At 43.5% G+C, this 19,697-nt stretch overlaps 1 protein-coding gene across 1 annotated transcript in view; it reads left to right on the top strand.

Annotated features, from left to right (window-relative positions):
* Nucleotides 1-19,697, top strand: part of ARHGAP31 (Rho GTPase activating protein 31) — a 112,895-nt gene that overhangs the window by 73,407 nt on the left and 19,791 nt on the right. The window contains exons 4-8 of the mRNA XM_045540216.1: nt 6,434-6,516; nt 7,808-7,915; nt 8,624-8,766; nt 12,104-12,302; nt 14,280-14,404. Coding sequence (XP_045396172.1) covers nt 6,434-6,516; nt 7,808-7,915; nt 8,624-8,766; nt 12,104-12,302; nt 14,280-14,404 — 658 coding nt within the window. The remainder of the gene's footprint in view (nt 1-6,433; nt 6,517-7,807; nt 7,916-8,623; nt 8,767-12,103; nt 12,303-14,279; nt 14,405-19,697) is intronic.

The raw sequence follows: 19,697 nt of genomic DNA, 5'->3' as shown, positions 1-19,697 counted from the left end.
GTTGGAGAAGGGAGAAATCACATTGCATCCTTACAATTTAATAGATTTCAGGGTGGAGAAGGGTTTCCTAATAATAAAAGCAAAAGAAAAAATGACAAAAGACAAATTTAACAAACTGAACTATATAGAAACTATTTTTCTATATAAAAAATACATTAACAAAATTCAAAAGCAAATGACCAACCATAAAAACTATTCAAAATAAAGATGACAGGGGATTAATGTTCTTTAATTATATAGAACTCCTACCTATCAGTAAAAAGAAAAAAGACACATAATACCTCACTAAACAAATAAGCAAAGAACCTCAACAGTCAATTCATAGAAAAACAAATCAATATATTCTAAAATTATCGATATATTAGAATAGTATGTTTGCATATTAAAGAAATAATTTTTTAATGTTACCATTTCAGACTGGCAAGCCTGTGATAAGACTGGCTCTTTTATAGTTTTCTACTGGAAGTGTAAATTGGTTGGACATCCCAGAAAGTCGTGTGAAATTACTATCCTAAAATGTTCATAGTCTTTAATCCAGTAACTATTTCTAGGACTCCATTCTAAGGTAATAATCATCTGCACACAAATAATTGATGTTCAAGTATGTTCACTGCACTGTTATATATAATACCAAAATTTTGTAGAGTACCTGTCTAACAATAAAAGATGATTTAAATAAATGATAAATTTATTATTTTTAAAACTGTGTAGCCATGAGAAGTCACATTTTTGAAGAATATTTACTAGCCAAAATATAAAGTTAAATGGAAAAAGAGCAATATATGCAACCAAATAGGATATTATGCCAGTATTCATATTTGGTGCTGGGAGACCTGGGCAGACTGCTGCTTTTTTGCTCCATGTGTAAGTAAGTTAATAGTGGTTATTTCTGGGTGGTGTGATAAAAGGTGATTTTTATTTTCTGTAAGATTTTTTATGTTAATTTCGAGTACAGGTGTTAGTTTCCTGTAACAATTTACCAAAACTAGGTGATTTAAACAACAGAAATTTATTCTCTCACAGTTCTGGAGGGCAGAAGTTTGAAATCAGTTTCACTAGGGTGAAGTCAAGGTGTCAGCAGGGCTGAAGAAGCTCTAGAGGAAAATCCATACCTTGCCTCTCCCAGCTTCTGGTGCCTGCTGGCATTCCCTGGCTTGTGGCCACATCACTCCATCCCTGCCTCCCTGTTCACACTGCTTTCTGTTCTCCTGTCTATGTCAGATTGCCCTCTGCCTCTCTCTTCTAAGGATCCCATGACTGCATTTAATCCCCTCCACCCCCCTCCCCCAACAGTCTAGGATAATCTCCTCACTCAAGATCCTTAATTTGACCACATCTGCAAAGACTCTTTTTCCAGATAAGGTAACATTTACAGGTTCCAGGGATTAGGACCTAATATCCTTGGAAGCAATTATTCAACCTAGTACATTTTATTTTTATCAGAAAAAAACAACATTCATTTTAGGGAAAATTCAGTTTTGTTCAGATTGATACAGCTAAAATTATTACACCCAAAGCAGCAAAAAATGGAGATTTTTAGAGGAGGAAGTTTAGAGAGGTGTTAAATTATGTATTGCATTTATATCAAAATAAATGTATATATGTAAATGTATATACATAAATGCATCAGTCTCCCTGGTTAAATTGAAAGAACAAGAACTGTGTTTATTTTACTCATTGCTGTGTTTCTTTTTCCTGCTCTCCAGCTACTGGAAAATGGTGTAACTGTTACTTAGTAAATGTTTGCTGACAGGTTTGTTGACCCAGGCTCATCATTTGAAATGTCACTTAGGGCAGACAACTAGCACCTTGTAATAGACAAAAGCAGGCTGGCTGGGAGCTCAAGACAGCTGCCAAGGGGGCAGTTGCCAAGTGGCTTGGTTTGCCCCAGCGACTCTCCCAGTTTCAACACTGAAAGTCTCATGTCCCAGGAACCCCCACCCCCCATCTCAGGCCAACCAGGATGATTGGTTACCCTGCCAGGAGCCCAAAGGTGAAAGGAGCGGCCTCAGCCATGCTGGTGCTCAGCACGATTGAGAATGGACCCACGATGGTACTGTCCTGGAAGTGTGGGCCAAGTGTGGCTATTTCACATTCTCAAACTCAAGGCAAAATACTGACTCATTCACTTAATCCATTCAACAAATGTTTACTGGGCACCTATTATGTACACCTGGCAGGCATAGTTCTAGGTGGAGAGATATAATGGTAAATGAGACAGAAAAATCCTTGCTCTTGTGAAACTCACATTTTAATGGAGGGGATAGATGATAAAAAAAATGTAAGGCATAGATCTATAATGAGAACTGCTGATAAATACTATTAACAGAAATAATGTAGGGTACGGGGGACGGAAGGATGGAGACTGCTATTTTAGGTAGGATAATCAGAGATCTCTTTATGAGGCAACATTTGAATAGAGGCAAGGGTAAAATAAGGGAACACGTAGTACAAGTATCTGGGGGAAGAGGATGCCAAGAAGAAACAGCAGATGCAAAGGGCCTGGGGCTGGGGGGACATGCTGAGCTTGCTCGAGAGAACATGTGGAGGCCAGTGGGGCCAGCGTGGAGCAAGCGAGGAGGAAACGATGGGAGACAGAGCAGGGGAATTTGCACATGGGCCAGATCACTTAGCAGTGCTTGCTTCGAGAGGTGTGATAAAGACATATATATAAAGAATGTCCGGAAGGACATGAGGTAGTTCCTCTGGAGACTTCAGTTGGAAAGAAGACTGATTCCTCTCTGCCTTCTTCTGGATGCTTTGCCTTTTTTTTTTTTAATACAATCTGTGCATGAATTACTTTTTAAAAATCTAGTTAATAGCTTAAAATAATTTATAATGATAAAAATGGTTTTATAATAATTTTACATAATGAATAAAACATTAAAGTTGTAGCTGGGGTGCAGTTGGAAGGGAGAGCTGCAGGTTGTCTGTGCTGGGCCTCCCTGGTGCCTGGGCAGCAGGACTGGAGATACACGGGCTGTGGTAGCTTTGAGTAAACAGAGAAACCCAGAGTGAGGGCCCTACACGGGGGAACAAGAGCCCAGCCTTTGCCAGAGTCCTCAGAGGGCAGGAAGCTGGTGTTATTTTATTTTATTTTATTTTATTTTATTTTATTTTATTTTATTTTAGACAGGGTCTCACTCTGTCGCTCAGGCTGGACTGCAGTGGCATGATCATAGCTCACTGCAGCCTCAAACTCCTGGGCTCAAGCTGTCCTCCCGCCTCAGCCTCCCGAGTAGCCGGGACTACAGGGATGTGCCAACACGCCTAGCTAAAGCTAGTGTTATTGATACTGATTTGGAGAGAACAAATAGTCACAGATTCATCCTAGATCTTTTAAGATTTAACCATTAGCCACATTGCTCTGGCGAATGTTGAGTGAAATTCTCTTACAGACAAAAAATTGGGGTGGGCAAAATTTCAAGCCCCCTCCCACAATTGCCCAACGATGGGTTTGCCCCTCCTAACGGGAGAACATAAAGAAGCTAAGAATAAGTTTGCAGTGACCAGATCCCATCAGGAGAAAAACGAGGACTTACAGAGATTACAGAGAGGTTTGGAGTGGGTTGGAGAGAGGTTATAAATAATGAAATAAATGCCAATCCCAAATGGGACCTGCAGGCATCAGCGGGTGAGCCTGCCCTACCTCTTAGAACAAAGATAACTAACAGCTTCCTAAATTATTAAAGGAACTTTCCATGAGGGCTGTTAAATTGGCCTGCACCTTTATTCCCCAGACACATTTTTTAAAGGGGAGGGACATTGATGGTACAAAGCTTTGCAAAGCCTGATCCTGGTTTTGCAGAGATGCAGAGAATCCTCCCCACCCCTCCCTCTGTGCCCAACAGAATGTGGGAGGGTCCACACCACATTCCACAGCCCTTCCTTCCCCCAGAGCTCCTCTCCCTTGCTCCCCCTGTGAAGTTCTCTCTGCCTAGTGGAGCAAGGGTCCCCTCCACAATCCTGTTTGCTAAATGACAGCTCCAGGGAAGAGAATGGAGGTGTCAGGTGCTTACTGGAGGCCCCATTCTTGCCCCTGCCCTACCTACATCCTGCATGTCTCACAAAGCGAGGATTGCAGCGGCGATCTTGCTTCCGCTGGGTCTACTCGCAGGCTGGCAAACCCACCAGAAGATTGGGACACACTCCCAGTCCTGCATTTCTCCCCACTTCTGCTTATGACACGAGACCTCAAGTTCTCCCCATGAAGAATTTTAGTTGCCTTTTAAAATGGTGGGCTTCTGTATATATGCGTTACTTCAATGAAATAAAAAAGGTAAAAAAAGAAAAAACATGGAGGACGAAGCCTGGGCATGATGTCCCATGTAGTGAATACCTACTGTGTGCTAGGCACTGCTCTGGACACAAGGACTCGTCATATCCCTGCACTCACAGCACTTACGTTCTAGCAAGGGCTATAGACAATAAACAATAGCCCTAATAGATAAACACATTATGTAGTGTGTAATGGTGGTAAGTCCTATGGGGGGAAAAGCAAGAGGGATCGGGAGAGCCAGGCTGGGGCAAGACTCAGAGTTCTCCTCTAGTTAGAGCAGAACATACACAGCTGGTGTGGCCTGGAATAGGGCCTGGCAAACAGAAGGTGCCAGTAGAGTTAATTCCCTTCCACTTTTCTATGCCTAAAACTTTTCATCACTGAGAGTGTGAACTTTAGCATTTACATGCAAGCAAGCAAATGACAGCCAAAGACTAATCAGAAGGCCAGGCACAGTAGCTCACACCTATAATCCTCACACTTTGGAAGGCCGAGGAGGGAGGAACGCTTGAAGCCAGGAGTTCAAGACCAGCCTGGGCAAGAGTGAGACTCTGTCTCTACAAAACATAGAAAAATTAACCAAGGGTGGTGGTGTGTGCGTGTAGCCCCACCTACTGGGGAGGCTGACGCAGGAGGATCACTTGAACTCAGGAGTTTGAGGTTGCAGTGAGCTATGATGCCGTCTAGCCAGGAGACAGAAAAAAAAAAAAAAAAAAAGACTGAACAGAGGTGAACGATATAAGAAAACCATCACCACGGTCAGGATCTTATGTTTGGTAGTATTTGTATTTGGTAATATTGCAGGGGGCAGTACCTACCAATTAAAGAATGTATTTTATGATTATACCTTTATCATATACAAATGTAAAGTAAGTTTCCAGCACCAGGATGAAATATAAGACTAAGTGATATTTGCCTTGAATTCAAGACCATGAGGATCAAAGTGAGCTCCAGAGCCCCTTTTAAAGTATATCTTGATCTAGGTGGGTTATCCAGGCATATACATATGAAAAACTCACGGAGCTGTAGCTTAAGATTTTTACACTTTTAATATATGTAAATGATGTCTCAGTGAAAAAAGAAAGGTAAATGTGATTACCATTGACCTTGGACCTGGGGTGAAATTCTCTTACAGGCAAAAAAATTGAGTGGGGAAAATTTCAAGCCCCCTCCCACAATTGCCCAACGATGAGTTTGCCCATCCCAATGGGAGAACATAAAGAAGCTAAGAATAAGTTTGCAGTGACCATATCCCTTCAGGAGAAAAATGAGGACTTAGAGAGATTATAGAGAGGTTTGGGGTGGGTTGGAGAGAGGTTACAAATAACGAAATAAATGCCAATCCCAAATGGGACTGTGGTGGCAGTTCCTGAGCACTTGGCCCTGCAGTGGGAGGGCCCTTGAGCCTGGGCACTGGCAGGACAGATTCTCAGGACAGGGCAGGAGAATCTGCCCAGGGATGCCTGCGTCATGCTGAAGCCCCCGCAGGCGAGAGATGGACGTGGCCAGCTTGTGGTCACGCTGCCTTTATTGCTGTTCCTGTCTCCTTGAAGGCCCCGGGCTGATGGGGAAACAAAATACCTACACAGGAAATAGTCCAAGAGCAAATCCAGGCAAGGCCACCGGGTCTCAGGGACAAATCTCTTATCCCTGCTAGGGAAGGCACATCTTTCCTGCTTCCTGGCATCTAGGACAGGCAGCAGCTGAGTACTCGAGGTCATGGTCCCAGCCAAGGGCGAGGGTGGCTGTACCCACAAAGACTGCTGGCCAAGTAGACATGGTGCCGCCCTGTCAACTCCCTCTCACTCTGTCTCTGTCTCTTTATCTCTCCAAGTGTAAGTCTCTGTCACTCTGCCACACGAGATGCACCCAAGATTCTACACATTCTTTACCAGACACCTAACAACCGTCTCAGATGCACAGGGACCTGAGCAGCCCAGCCATCCCTGTGTGCACACACTGTGAGACGCTTCACCTCATTAACCCTCAGACTGAAGCTGGCTGGTTGTTTTGTGGGAAAGCGTGCCTCCCAGAAGGCTGCTCTCTGGGCACAGTTGTGAGGCGGGAGTGCAGGGGCCTGAATAACACCAGCACGCACAGGTGGTGCCAACGCGCTCCAGCACTCACTGGGCTGCTTCGTGTTCTTCTCCACAGGAGGCGGTGTCGCGTTGCCCGGAAGAAGGCCAGCTGGCCCGAATCCAAAATGTTATTCAGGAGCTTCCCCCTTCCCATTATAGGTAAGAATCCTTGGGAAAAGAAATGTGTAGAATGGGCGTGGTGGCTCATGCCTGTAATCTTAGCACTTTGGGAGGCCAAGGCAGGAGACTCGCTTGAGGCCACAAGTTCAAGACCAGCCTGGGCAACATCACAAGATCCCATCTCTAAAAAAAATTGTTTTAAAAATTAGCCAGGTGTGGTGGTACGTGCCTGTAGTCCCAGCTACTTGGGAGGCTGAGGCAGGAGGATTGCTTGAGCCCAGGAGTCCGAGGCCACAGTGTGCTATGATCACGCCACTGCATTCTAGCCTGGGTGACAGAACCAGACCCTGTCTCTTAAAAAAAAAATAACGTGCAGCCTCTCAACATGGCGTGATACCGGAGAGATGGAGGGACAGGCTAACATCATAAAAAGAAGCAAATTCAGAGGACAGTGCCTTTGCTGGGGGCATTTTGAAGTTGGTGAACAGGTCACTATTATTGAAGTGAGTTGGTGCTTGACCAGGGACATTGGTGGCTAGGGGCAGTCCATCCCCAAGTCTCCTGCAGGGCACCCGCAGAGTCCCTCAGGAAGTCATCCTGCTCATGCAAGCCAGCCTCTCAGGGGCATCCTTGGTTCTTACCTGGATTTGTAGCATAACCAAATCTGTGGAAGCCACGATAGCTTTTAAACAGGGGTTGCCCGCAGCACTGCTGCATTTGACGGATTGAGCTCTCTGCTTGCTCTTCAGTACCACCCTGTGCATCATCCCATCCTTTCATTTCATTTCCGCAGGGTAGCCCCTAATTGCACCACCTTTCCCAGTGCCCCTTATGCACTCCCGTCTTTTACAAGGGGCAGATTTTGATGTAAGAAAGAACTCCTAGCGATAATAAATGTTGTTCATCTATGAAATGAGCTCCCTAACAAGCACTAAGTTATCTGTAGTTGGAAGAATTTTTTTTAATAGTGCCTAGATGGGAGCCTATTTCAAGACTGCACAGAGATGATTCTAATCTGGTTGAAAGGGGGCACGAGTGGCTGCTAAGAGTGCTCTGGTTCTTGGGTGCTGGGACTTCCTGATTCTGCCTCTGGCTGATGCTTCTTCACGGGCCTCCTCTGACATCTGCCAAGACTGACCCTCTTCCCCACCCTGGGCCAGCGTGCCTAGGGTCAAGAAACTTACTTCCATCAATCTTGACATCTTCCCAATATTCCTTCAAAATTCATAAGATAGAAATATTTAGAGTCTCTTAAATCTAACTTAGAAATTATCTGTCAGGCTTCACATAGGCACTGAAGTTTCTTTGTCAAAAAAACAAATCGTTACAGGACCTTGGAATACCTGATTCGACACCTGGCCCACATCGCCTCCTTCAGCAGCAAGACCAACATGCATGCCAGGAACCTGGCCCTGGTGTGGGCACCAAACCTACTCAGGTAACCCTCACCTTCTGACCACCCTGGTGGGCTCAAAACAGCCCCCCAAATGAAGTGAAGACTGGATTCTTCAAAATTTAAGCCCCTTTAAGACAAACCTGGAGCTAAGTGGTCATTTGTAACACATATGAACTAAAGGTGATTTTAATAGCCTAAGTTCTTTGCCTACTAACTTGGAAGCTCTGGATTCCAAAGGCATGTTTTGGGGTTTTTTTGTTTTGTTTTGTTCGTTTTTTGGCTACAATCACAATGTGGCTAAAGTTATGGGTGTGTATGTTACAATTTCTTGAAAAGGGCTTTAGTGTCTTTGGGACTCATTGACTTTTGATTTTGGTGGGGTCACAGCTGGCTATAAACGTGACCAGCTGCTTCATATGACTTCATAAGTGATGACCTGCCCCATAGAATAATTGAGTGGGAGCTGAGGGATCCTATAAAGAAAACAAAAATCAATTTCTGTATATTGACAGGATAGTATTTATAATTTTGTAATATATAATACCTGGTAACTGTTTTAAATCTGTTCAGTCTATTGGGCTTCACAGCCTTTGGAGAGTCTCTTTAATTGGTCTTAAATAGTTAAATATTCTATAAAATAAACTGTATACATTTAGAAGATGGGGCTTGTGAAAAGGCCCACTGGCTCCCCTTGCTGCTTCAGGCTGTAAGGCAGACTCACTCACTGGATGTGCTGCTTTCACGGTGTAGGTCTAAAGAGATCGAAGCCACTGGTTGCAACGGAGATGCAGCCTTCCTTGCAGTCCGGGTCCAGCAGGTGGTGATTGAGTTCATATTGAATCACGTGGATCAAATCTTTAACAATGGCGCACCTGGGTCTCTGGAGAACAATGGTAATGACTCTCCTGGCATATACCCCCACAGCCTATCCTTCTTTCTTGCCCTATTCATGGGGCCCAAGAATAAGTGAGAGTAGGCTTGGTTCTCGCTCTCAGTTTTGGGTGTGTGTGTGTGCATGCTGACTACTGTGTGTCAGTGTCCAGGGATCACACATATATACATCTGTATGTGTGTAGCAAAGCTCTGGTGTGTTTGCATGTGACTTTACCATGTATGTGATCAGTTGCATCTATGGCCTATCCTGTGAGTGTGGTGTGGTAGAATAGAACTGGAATAATGTTCTACGAGTTTTAGTGAGCTCTTAAACTCCAAATTCTGGCACTAGCAACATTCTTCTTGACTGTTAGATTTTGTCTTTACTCTCACTATGATATTACTGAAGACCCTCATGCCTTCACCTTGAAGTCCTAGATGAACACTAGAGGTAACATGTTCATACTCACATGTACATTCAGAATGCATTTGCTGCACAAGCATTTCTTGAGTGCTTGCTTTGTTCTGCCCTGCTCCAGACAGTAGGTGTACAAAAACAAGTGTTTTGGGGTATCTCATAATGGCACAATGAACATTAGGAGTGAATTGGCTCATGTGCTTGAATTCCTGTCAGCCTAATTTGTAAAAACCAGAAATCCAGTTGCTCAGGAAGCCTGCTGTATGCGGGTGGCTTTCCAACATCAGTGTCAATCAGAATCACCTGATGAGCTTGTTGAACCACAGAGTACTGGACCTTATCCCCAGAGTTTCTGGTTTAATGTGTGTGAAGTGTGGCTGATAATTTGCATCTCTAACAAGCTTCCAGGTGATGCTGATCCTGCTGGTCAGGTCCACACTCGGAGAATCAGTGGTGTATGAGAACTGTATCTGCATAATATTAGTTAGCTGAAGCGGTCATGGCTTCTGGGGAATTGATCTTTGAACCGAGACCTGACTGACACAGGGAACCAGTCATGTGAGGATCTGGGGACAAATGTTCCCCACGGACAGAGAACAAGGACTGTAGAAGCTCTGAGGTGAAAACAAGCTCAGAGTGTTACAGAACGTGGGCCAGTGTAGCTGGAACCAATGTGGTCTCCAAAGAGGGATGCCCCACCCTGGGGGTACCAAAGACCAAAGCAGTAAACTATGGGTATTGGAAGAAACTATTAGAATTTCTTTTTTCATTTATTTTTGTCTTATACTTTGTAACTTGTATTATTTTATATACTTTTTCTATTGTACCATAATATTAATACAATGGCATCTATGTATAATTTACAAATGTACACATATATAAAGGGAGTATACATTCCAACATTTTTACTGTATATTTTTGAAGACCACTGTGTGAGTGGGCAAAGAGGAGAGGGAAGGCAGATGAAAGGTACTTGTAGGTCATGCCAAGAGTCTGGTTGGTTCTTGGGGCTTAGGAAAGCACTGGAGGACTTTGAGCAGGTGCGCGCAGGAGCTGAGCACTCGGGCTGCTGTGTGGAGGAGAGGCTGCAAGGCAGCAAGCCTGGAAGCAGGAGCTACGATGAAACATGAGAAAGTGTGGCGGCCCATACAGGCATATTAGCAGTAGGCAGGAGGAAAGTGGCTGGGGCCAGGATATATTTGGAGGTACAGTTATGAGACTTGCTTATAGGCTACATATGGGGGGAGGGATGAATCATCAAAGAAGGGAATGAATAAAAAATAACTGCTCCAGGCTTTAGCTTGTTCACTGATTGGCCCATGGTGCCATTCACTGACATGAAGACGAGAGGAGGTACCAGGTATCAATGAGGAGCAGAGATCACAAGCTCTGCCATGGCATGTAAGTTAGAGATCCTGTTAAACACCTAAGCAGAGATGATGAGCAGGGCTTCCTCTGGGCCTGGAACGGAGGGAGAGATGGGTGCTAAACTGAGCTCTCCTGACCCTGCAGTCTACGTTCTTCCCATTATTCCAGTTGCTCCCAGAGTAATTTAACTTTTTTAAGTAAGTGAGTAACAAAAAATCATAAATCATCTAGAATCTGTGAGAATCTATATGAACAACTATTGGAAGTAAATTAAATTTAAATGTTTTTAACCTCCATTGGATTGAGTCAGAAGACTAGGTTAAAGCCGTAAACTTGACTGCAAAGTTTTCAGGGTCGCAGGATGTATTTATCTGCAGTCCTGTTGGACAGCAGCTGTGCTGTCCTCCTTGGAAACACCCCGCTGTCACATACTGTCTCTGTTTTCTACGAGGCCCTTTTTCAATGGTTTTACTTCCTTCCACCCAGAGAGGGCCATGCTCTTCAAAGAGAAATAGTGCCATCATGCTGCTTTCTGAAAATAAGGTGAGTCTTATGCCAAAGGTGATTTCTCAGTCTCAGTTGGTCTAAGTTATCCTTGAGTTTCTTCACTACTTCAGAAGTCACAGAAAACTGCCAAGGTCACCAAAGACGAAATAAAAGCAAACTTAGACTTCTTTTTTGCATAGATCATGTTTCTCAACCTCGGCACTGTTGACATTTAGTGCCGGATTATTCTTATTGTGGGGCACTGTTTTGTGCATCGTAAGACGTTTAGCGGCATCCCTGGTCTCCACCTACCAGATGCCAGTAGCACTCTCACACACATTTGTGACAATCAAAGATGTCTCCAGACATTGCTAAATGTCCCCAGCTGTGGTGGGGAGTGGTAGGCAAAATCGCATCATGATGAGAACTACTGACTTGGAGAAAAGAGATGACCTTGTACTTCATAGACTGTCGTCATCACTTCCTTTCCTAAAAAAAATACTAGAGCGGGAAAGGATTAGCTGCATGCACTAAAGACAACTGGGTAGTAAGAAGCCACATGTCTTTTAGGGAATAGTATAGGCTGTAAATGTTGTTTTACTGCAGGGATATAAGCCTGGGTGACCCAGGGAAGTTAGAGGCTCCAATGTGACATGGCCTTGGAGCATGTGCTCTCTAGCTGTGGGGAGTGGGGCAGTGTCCTGTCTCACCCCAGCTGAGTTAGGTTACCTCTGTGGCTGGACATACACTCCCACCTGGCCAAAGCAGTAGGCACAATTTTCAAGAATAAAGACCTATTATCATTACTCTGGCTCATGGTAAGTACTCAATAACTGTCATGTGAATGAATGAATGAATGGTCCCTCTCTGAAAAGTACCAAAAGCACAATTACCTCCTGAAGCCCCTGTTTGTCCTCTGGCTAATCTGTTCCCTGTGTGTAGCCTCAGCCCCAGGCCCCACCATGCCCAAGAGAAGCCAGGGCTGGCACTCAGCCCTCGTCACGAGATCAGGAACGGACGGGGGGGTCTGGCTGGACCCGGTGCTCAGGCCTCCCCCGGACTGAGCCCTTCTCTTCCCTTTACAGAAAACCAGCCCATCTTGAAGAGCCTGACCTTGCCAGCCCTCTCCCTGCCCATGAAGCTGGTGAGCCTGGAGGAAGCTCAGGCCCGCAGCCTGGCTACAAACCACCCCGCTCGGAAGGAAAGGAGGGAGAACAGCCTGCCCGAGATTGTCCCTCCCATGGGCACCCTCTTCCACACCGTCCTTGAGTTGCCAGACAACAAGTAAGTGGTGTTCCTTTAAATTCCGGGAGGTGTGTGGTAGGAGGGGACAGAGACTATCTGGTCTCAGGACCTAGATGGCACCGAGGGCTGGGGGGCGGGCATCTAGGTGGGGCGTGAGGAAACACTCCAGAAGAGAAGGGAGCTGTCTCTGCGCCTCTCTCACCAGCAGTTGATGTCCTTGCTCACTGCCCCAGCGTTCTCGAGACCCCCAGTCTCCCAGCGGGGACCCCAAACATCGTGTTGGGGGTGGGGGTTGTGGGGTCATGTCATGAGTCATGACTGAAATTTCTTACTTTTCAGTTTAGACAAAACAGGCTTGACATTTATAAATGGACTTGTACTAAAAACAAAAACTTGACCCCTCTCCCCCTGCCCTCTAACCCACATGACATTACAAAAGGCACCGGGCTGGGTCTCAGGGTGAAGGACACCTTGACAAATGGTGCCGCCATAGGCTAAGAGTGGCACTAGGGGACACGCACCCCCCGCCCCGCTCCTGTTTCTTGGCTCCTCTCAACCCTGTCAGAGCCCCACCTCCCCTCTGAAACAAACCAAGCACCATTCTCATTGGTGGGATATTTTTGTTCTTCATTTTTGCCTCTCACTTCCTCTGCTGCGCCCTGGTCTCCACCCACCCTGTCAGTGGTACCTCACTGTAGGAGGAGGCAGGGCTTGAAGCAGGACCCCTAAATTCTAGGCAGACAGTAAGTAGAAGGGCTGAAAGGCAATGATTTCATTGGAGGGCATCATCCCTGCTGTTTGGTCAAAAGAGGTGAGCAAACAGGCACCCCTTGCAAGGCTGCCACCTTGCACAACCATAGGGAGCACCAGTCACGCTGCATGAGGTAAGAATGGTACACCTGGAACTCACCTGGTGAGAAACCCCTCCATATCCTGGAGTGCCTGGATCGTGCCTTCTTGGGACTGAGCCCTACGTCTTCTCTCCCCAAATCGCTGGAGAATGACTCCTACCCAGGGATCAGGAAGAATTCCTTGGAAGGACCATCAGATGCATTTTCTCTGTGCTTTCAACCACACCTGGGGTGCAACATACCCCAAGGCATGCCACCCTATAAAATACTCCCCAAGGCCAAGTGTTTGAAAAAAGCCAGGCCTACTCCAAAAGAAACCACTGAGCACTGCAGAGCTATCTCAGATTCATCATAAAAACAAGCTTGGCTTGAGATCAGGATGTTCTATGAGGCCCCTGTAAAGAAAGGGATTTTTGTATGACCCACAAGTTGCAGAGTTTCAACCTAGAACTTTATGATGTCCAGTGGCTGGCCTCCATGGTGACCCCTGGTGGTGCCAGGCTTTCCCGGCCCAGCCTTTCCCACCCCCTGCCTCCGATCCTACCAAAGCAGCCTGGTATGAGGCAAAGCCTAACTTCCCTCTGCCTCTCTCTACAGTGACCACTGACCACACCCAGTGGGCTCTAACTCTCCCCAGCCACACCAGGCCAGATCCTTTTCCAGGGCGGCTTGCTCATCCAACCCTTTTCAATCCCTGAAAGTCTTCACTAGCCCTCTTCTCGCCTGTGGGCATCCAGTGGTGTGGCCACAGTGCAGGGAGCATAACAGGACCAAGGTCTGATCTTTAGTGTTTACTCCCGTAAAAATATGGTATCTTCAAAAACCCAGAACTGAAGTGCTTGCCAGAATACCCAGGGCTGTGTGGTTGCTTGTGACCTCTGAGACTCCCACTGATCTCTCCCTCTGTGTGCCCCCACCCCTGCCTTTAATAGCATGCCTTTGCCTCTCGCTCTGGGGAGTACGGTTTGCTCTGACTCCTGAAAGCCCGGCTTGTTCATCTAGGGCATCCCCTGGTAGGGTGAGAGTCAGGCTTCACTTGGATTTTTCCTAAAATATCAGAGCCATTCATAACCAAGAACATGATTGGAATATTCTGTCTCAATTTAAAGTTCCTCTTGAAATGACTAGTTTAACAAACTAACCCCTTGTGCCTTGTCTGTTTTAGGAGAAAGCTTTCCAGTAAATCGAAAAAATGGAAATCAATATTTAACCTGGGACGTTCTGGCTCAGACTCCAAATCAAAGCTGAGCAGAAATGGGAGTGTGTTTGTGAGGGGACAGAGGCTCTCAGGTAAGAACCAACAGCAGTTGTGTTTTATGATACGTGGATTTGTTCCCTGGCTGTGCTTCTTAAGTCTTTGGTTTGATCTTGTCAAACTCACTAGCCCTGAAAGAGAAATTCATAAATTAACTGAGGAGATCTTTAAAAAAAAATTTAGACTTACAAAAAGTTGTAAAAATAGTACATAAACTGTATACTTTTCACATAGCTTCCCCTAATGTTAACATCTTATATAATACAATTATCAAAGCCAAAAATACCATTAACTAATTTACAGAGTTTATTCATATTTGACTAATTGTCCCACTAATGTCCTTTCTCTGGTCTAGGATCCAATCCAGGAACCCACATTGCATTTGGCTGTCATGTCTCCTTAATCACCTCCAAACTAGGACAATTCCTTAGTCATTCTGATCTTGATACTTTGGAAGAGTACTGGCCATTTATTTTGTAGACTATACCTCAGTGTGGGTTTGTCTGATTTAGGTCATGGATTTTTGCAGAAATCCTACGTAAGTGATGCTATGCCTAGCTCAGTGTGTCATATCAGTGGGTACATCATGTCAATATCATTATGGCCTGTGAAGAGAACTTTGATCACTTAAAGTGCCATCTGTCATTAACTTTAGGATCCATCAATGGTTCTTGTCTGCAACAGTTATTACTGTGGTGTTTGCCAAATGATGATTTTCTATTAATTGGAATTCTGTAAGGAGATCTGTCCCTTCTCCCCCAGGGTCATGATTTTTAAAGAGGGATGGTGTCCATGGGACTTATTTTTGAGTAGTGAATAGAAATTGGTGCAGGAAGGAATTGAGGGAACCACTACGTAATGGAGAGTGTAACCAATCCAGCTGAATATTTGTCAGGAAAGAGAAGACCAAGGAAATTTTCCACAATGACCTTTTGTGTTTTAGATTAAAAATATAATAAAAATGGGGGCAATAGTTATGAAAACAAGTTGTAAAAGATAAAGGTACAAATGCAATGAGTAAAACTTGACTTGATCCTAGTTTGGATAAAAAAGAGCTACAAAAGAAAATTTGGGAAACAAATAGGGAAAATGTGTGTATAGATTGGATAGTAGATGATATTAAGGAATTATAAATTTCATAATGTGTTTATGGTTCTTAGGAGACATATGCTAAGCTCGAGTATTTAAGGATGAAGTGTCAAAATGTTGACATTCACTTTCAAACGATTCAGCAAAATATAGGTAGTTAGATAAATACAGATATAGAAATATATAATGCAAATATGTGGCAAAATGACAATAGTTATTGAAAGCAGGTGGTAGGCTGAAAGCTCTTCAGCTTTTCTAAATGTTTGAAAATTTTAATAATAAAGATGGGGGAAATTAATTTCTGTAGGAAAAATGAGAGGTAATATTTTTAAGAACTTTTCTCAAACCCAGTAATAATTGCATGCCAAGGATCAGAAAGTACATATGTGAGCAATCTTCATGTTTCCCCCTGGAGTAATGCAGGATGTCCCAGTATATAGCAGTTGCAATGAATTAGGTTATAAACAATGGCAAATCCAATTCAATTGATTTATGCACTGAGGGAAATTACTGGCTTCTGCAGTTGAACACCCAGATATAGGGAAGGCTTCGGGGGTGGTTTTATACAGTAGCTCTGTTTCCACTTCTCTGTGTTTTCCTCAGCTGTGCCTTCCTCTTTGGGTCAGCTTCCTCCCCAGACTGGCTTCCTTTGCTGTGGATAAGAACTACCGTGGTAGTTCCAGGCTTTACCTTTCACTATGTCCACAGGAAAAAAGAACATCATTTCTGATAGCTTGGTCCTAAGCACAGGGACCCTTTTTTCCCAGAAGGCCCCCATCACATTTTCCCCATCTCATTGGCCTTCACTGGGACACATGGATCGATCCATGTGGCCAAGGGAGTGCCTTGGGCTGACTGGCTTCCACCTGGGTTCCTGAGCCAACTACTGGCATGAGGAAAGGGAATCACTCCCAGAAGTAAAGAGCTCTGGGAGAAGGGCAGAGGGAAGTAGATTCTGGGCAGACATCTATAAATGGAAAGACAGCCCAAGTGAAGAGGACAGTTGCCACAGGAATGGCAAATCAGATACAAATCAGAAATTAGGATTCTCAAAGGAGAATCTGAGGGGAAGAGTACCTGACAAGAAACTCCTAATCTATGATAAGAGATTTGCTTTAGCACATCAAAGAGAAAATTTCAGTTACAGAATCAGAGATATGGCAATCAAAGAGGTTCACCAAGTAATGAAAATTCAAAAAAACCAACAGAACAAAACAAATGAACAAAAAGGAAATAAATGGTTTGCTTTGATCTTGACTGAGGAAGGTTTCCACCCCCATGCGGTTTTCAAAAGGAACAAATCCAAGGTGCTGGCAAACGGCAGCAAACTCACAGAACGCACAAGATGTCTCTGGCCTGGGCTTCTCAGCCTGGCTGCACCTGAGAACCACCTGAGGCATGGATCATGCCACTGTGGTGTTGCCTCAGGAGGTCTGTCAGGAGGGCTGAACATTGGTAATGTCTTAAAAGCTCCTCAGGTGATTCTATTACATAGCCACTGGTCTGACCTTATGGACAAAGTAACCAGAGACAGACCACCAGACTGACTGAACTTCAGGGGATGTGGGGTGAAATTAAAGAACCAGCAGTCAATCACATGGCTCCCTGTGGCCTTCACTATTGCCTAAGTGGCTGCTTCTTACCAGAAAAGCACTGCTGGAAACCCTGGATACTAAATAAAGCCCAGAAGACCTTATGGTCATAACTCTGGTGGAATCTGTGAGTCCAGGGAGGCCATAGAACCCAGTACCATAATCCACCAGTGTAGTCTCTGTGAGTGGCACATGAGTTCACTATGTGTTGACTGTGCATGTGAAAAGGGGGTATCAGTGGATTAACATATGTCAATATGTTAAAAATGCCACAACCAAGGGCATTTATAAAATTGATTCACCATAAAGAGTATTGTATTTTGGGGTGGTGAGGGGCTGGTGAAGGGGTGTTTAAACATGTTTAGAAAATTGAACAGAGATAAAAAAATAAATAAAGGATAAGGAAAAATGGATTATTGACTGAATGAAGAGGCATAAATTTTGGAGCCTCTCAGACACTGGTATTCAAATTGATTCAACTTAAATGTTATGAATATTATCGCACACACCACATCTAAAAGACAGAAAGATCACAAATCAACAACCTAATGAATCATCTCAAGGAACTGGAAAAGGAAGAGCAAACCAATCCCAAACCCAGCACAAGAAATGAAATAACCAATATCAGATCAGAACTAAATGAAATTGAGAATAAAAGAATTATAAAGAAGATTAATGAAACAAAAACTTGGTTCTTTGAAGAAATAAATAAAATTGACAGGCTTCTTGCTAGATTAACCACAAACAGAAAAGAAAAGACTCTAATAAGCTCAATCAGAAATGAAAAAGGAGAAATGACAATTGATATCACAGAAATACAAAATATCATCTCTGAATACTATAAAAATCTTTATGCTCATAAACTTGAAAACATGGAGGAAAATTATTGGAAACACACAACCTCCCTAAGCTCAATCAGGAAGAACTAGAACTCCTGAACAGACCAATATCAAGCACCAAAATTGAAGCAGCAATAAAAATCCCCCCCCCAAAGTCCCAGACCAGATGGTTTCACGCCCAAATTTTACCAAGACTACAGTGAAGAACTGGGACCTATACTGCAGAAATTATTCCACAACATTGAGAAGGAAGAAATCCTCCCCAACTCATTCTACAAAGCCAATATCACCTTAATACCAAAGCCAGGAAAGGACACAACAAAAAAAGGAAACTTCAGGCCAATATCCCTTATGAATATAGATGCAAAAATTCTCAATAAAATCTTAGCAAACTGAATTCAGCTTCACATCAAAAAAATAACTCACTATGACCAAGTGGGCTGCATCCCAGAGATGCAAGGATGGTTCAACATACAAAAATCTATAAATGTAATTCACCATATAAATAGAAGCAAAAACAAAGACCATATGATCTTCTCAATAGATGCAGAAAAAGCATTCAACAAAATTCAACACCCTTTTATGATAAGAATGCTTAACAAAATAGGCATAGACGGAACATAAGTCAAGATTATAAAAGCCATTTACAACAAACCCACAGCCAACATCATACTGAATGGGGAAAAATTGAAAGCATTCCCACTTAGAACTGGAATAAGACAAGGTTGCCCACTATCACCACTTGTATTCAACGTAGTGCTTGAAGTCCTAGGCAGAACAATCAGACAAGAGAAGGATATCAACAGTATCCAAATGGGGAAGGAAGAGGTCAAACTATTGCTCTTTGCTGATAATATGATCTTATACCTAGAAAACCCCAAAGATTCAACCAAGAGACTTCTGGAATTGATAAATAAATTCAGCAAAGTCTCAGGTTACAAAATTAATGTACACAAATCAGTAGCTTTCATATATGCCAACAACAGCCAAGCTGAGAATCAAATCAAAGACACAATAACTTTCACAATAGCAACAATGAAAATAAAATACCTAGGAATATATTTAACTAAGGAAGTGAAAGACCTCTTTAGGGAGAACTATGAAACACTGAGGAAAGAAATTGCAGAGGATATAAACAGATGGAAAATCATATCATGCTCATGGATTGGCAGAATCAACATTGTTAAAATGTCTATGCTATCCAAAGTGATTCACAGAGTCAATACAATCCCCATTAAAACACCAACATCATTCTTCTCAGATCTAGAATAAATAGTTCTATGCTTTCCACATAACCAGAAAAGACCCCAAATAGCCAATGGAACCTTACATAATAAGAGCAAATCAGGAAGCATCACTTTACCAGACTTCAAGCTATATCACAAGGCTATAGTAACAAAAATGGCATGGTACTGGCACAAAAACAGAGACATAGATAGACCTATGGATCAGAACAGAGAACCCAGATATGAAACCATCCTCATATTGCCATCTGATCTTTGACAAAGCAGACAAAAACATACACTGGGGAAAAGAATCCCTATTCAATAAATGGCACTGGGAAAATTGGATAGTCACATGCAGAGGACTGAAACAAGATCCTCACCTCTCAACACTCACAAAAAACAATTCATGGTGGACAGCAGACTTAAACCTAAGGCATGAAACTATAAGAATTCTAGAAGAAAATGTTGGAAAAACTCTCATAGATATTAGCCTAGGCAAAGAATTTATGAAGAGCCCAAAAGCAATCACAGCAACAACAAAAATAAATAAATGTGACATGATCAAATTAAAAAGCTTCTGCA

The sequence above is a fragment of the Lemur catta genome, chromosome 1 (genome assembly GCF_020740605.2).
Source record: "Lemur catta isolate mLemCat1 chromosome 1, mLemCat1.pri, whole genome shotgun sequence".
NCBI classification, from domain to species: domain Eukaryota; kingdom Metazoa; phylum Chordata; class Mammalia; order Primates; family Lemuridae; genus Lemur; species Lemur catta.
Note: the sequence above shows the minus strand (reverse complement) of the source record. Positions and strands in the feature narration are given on the sequence as shown.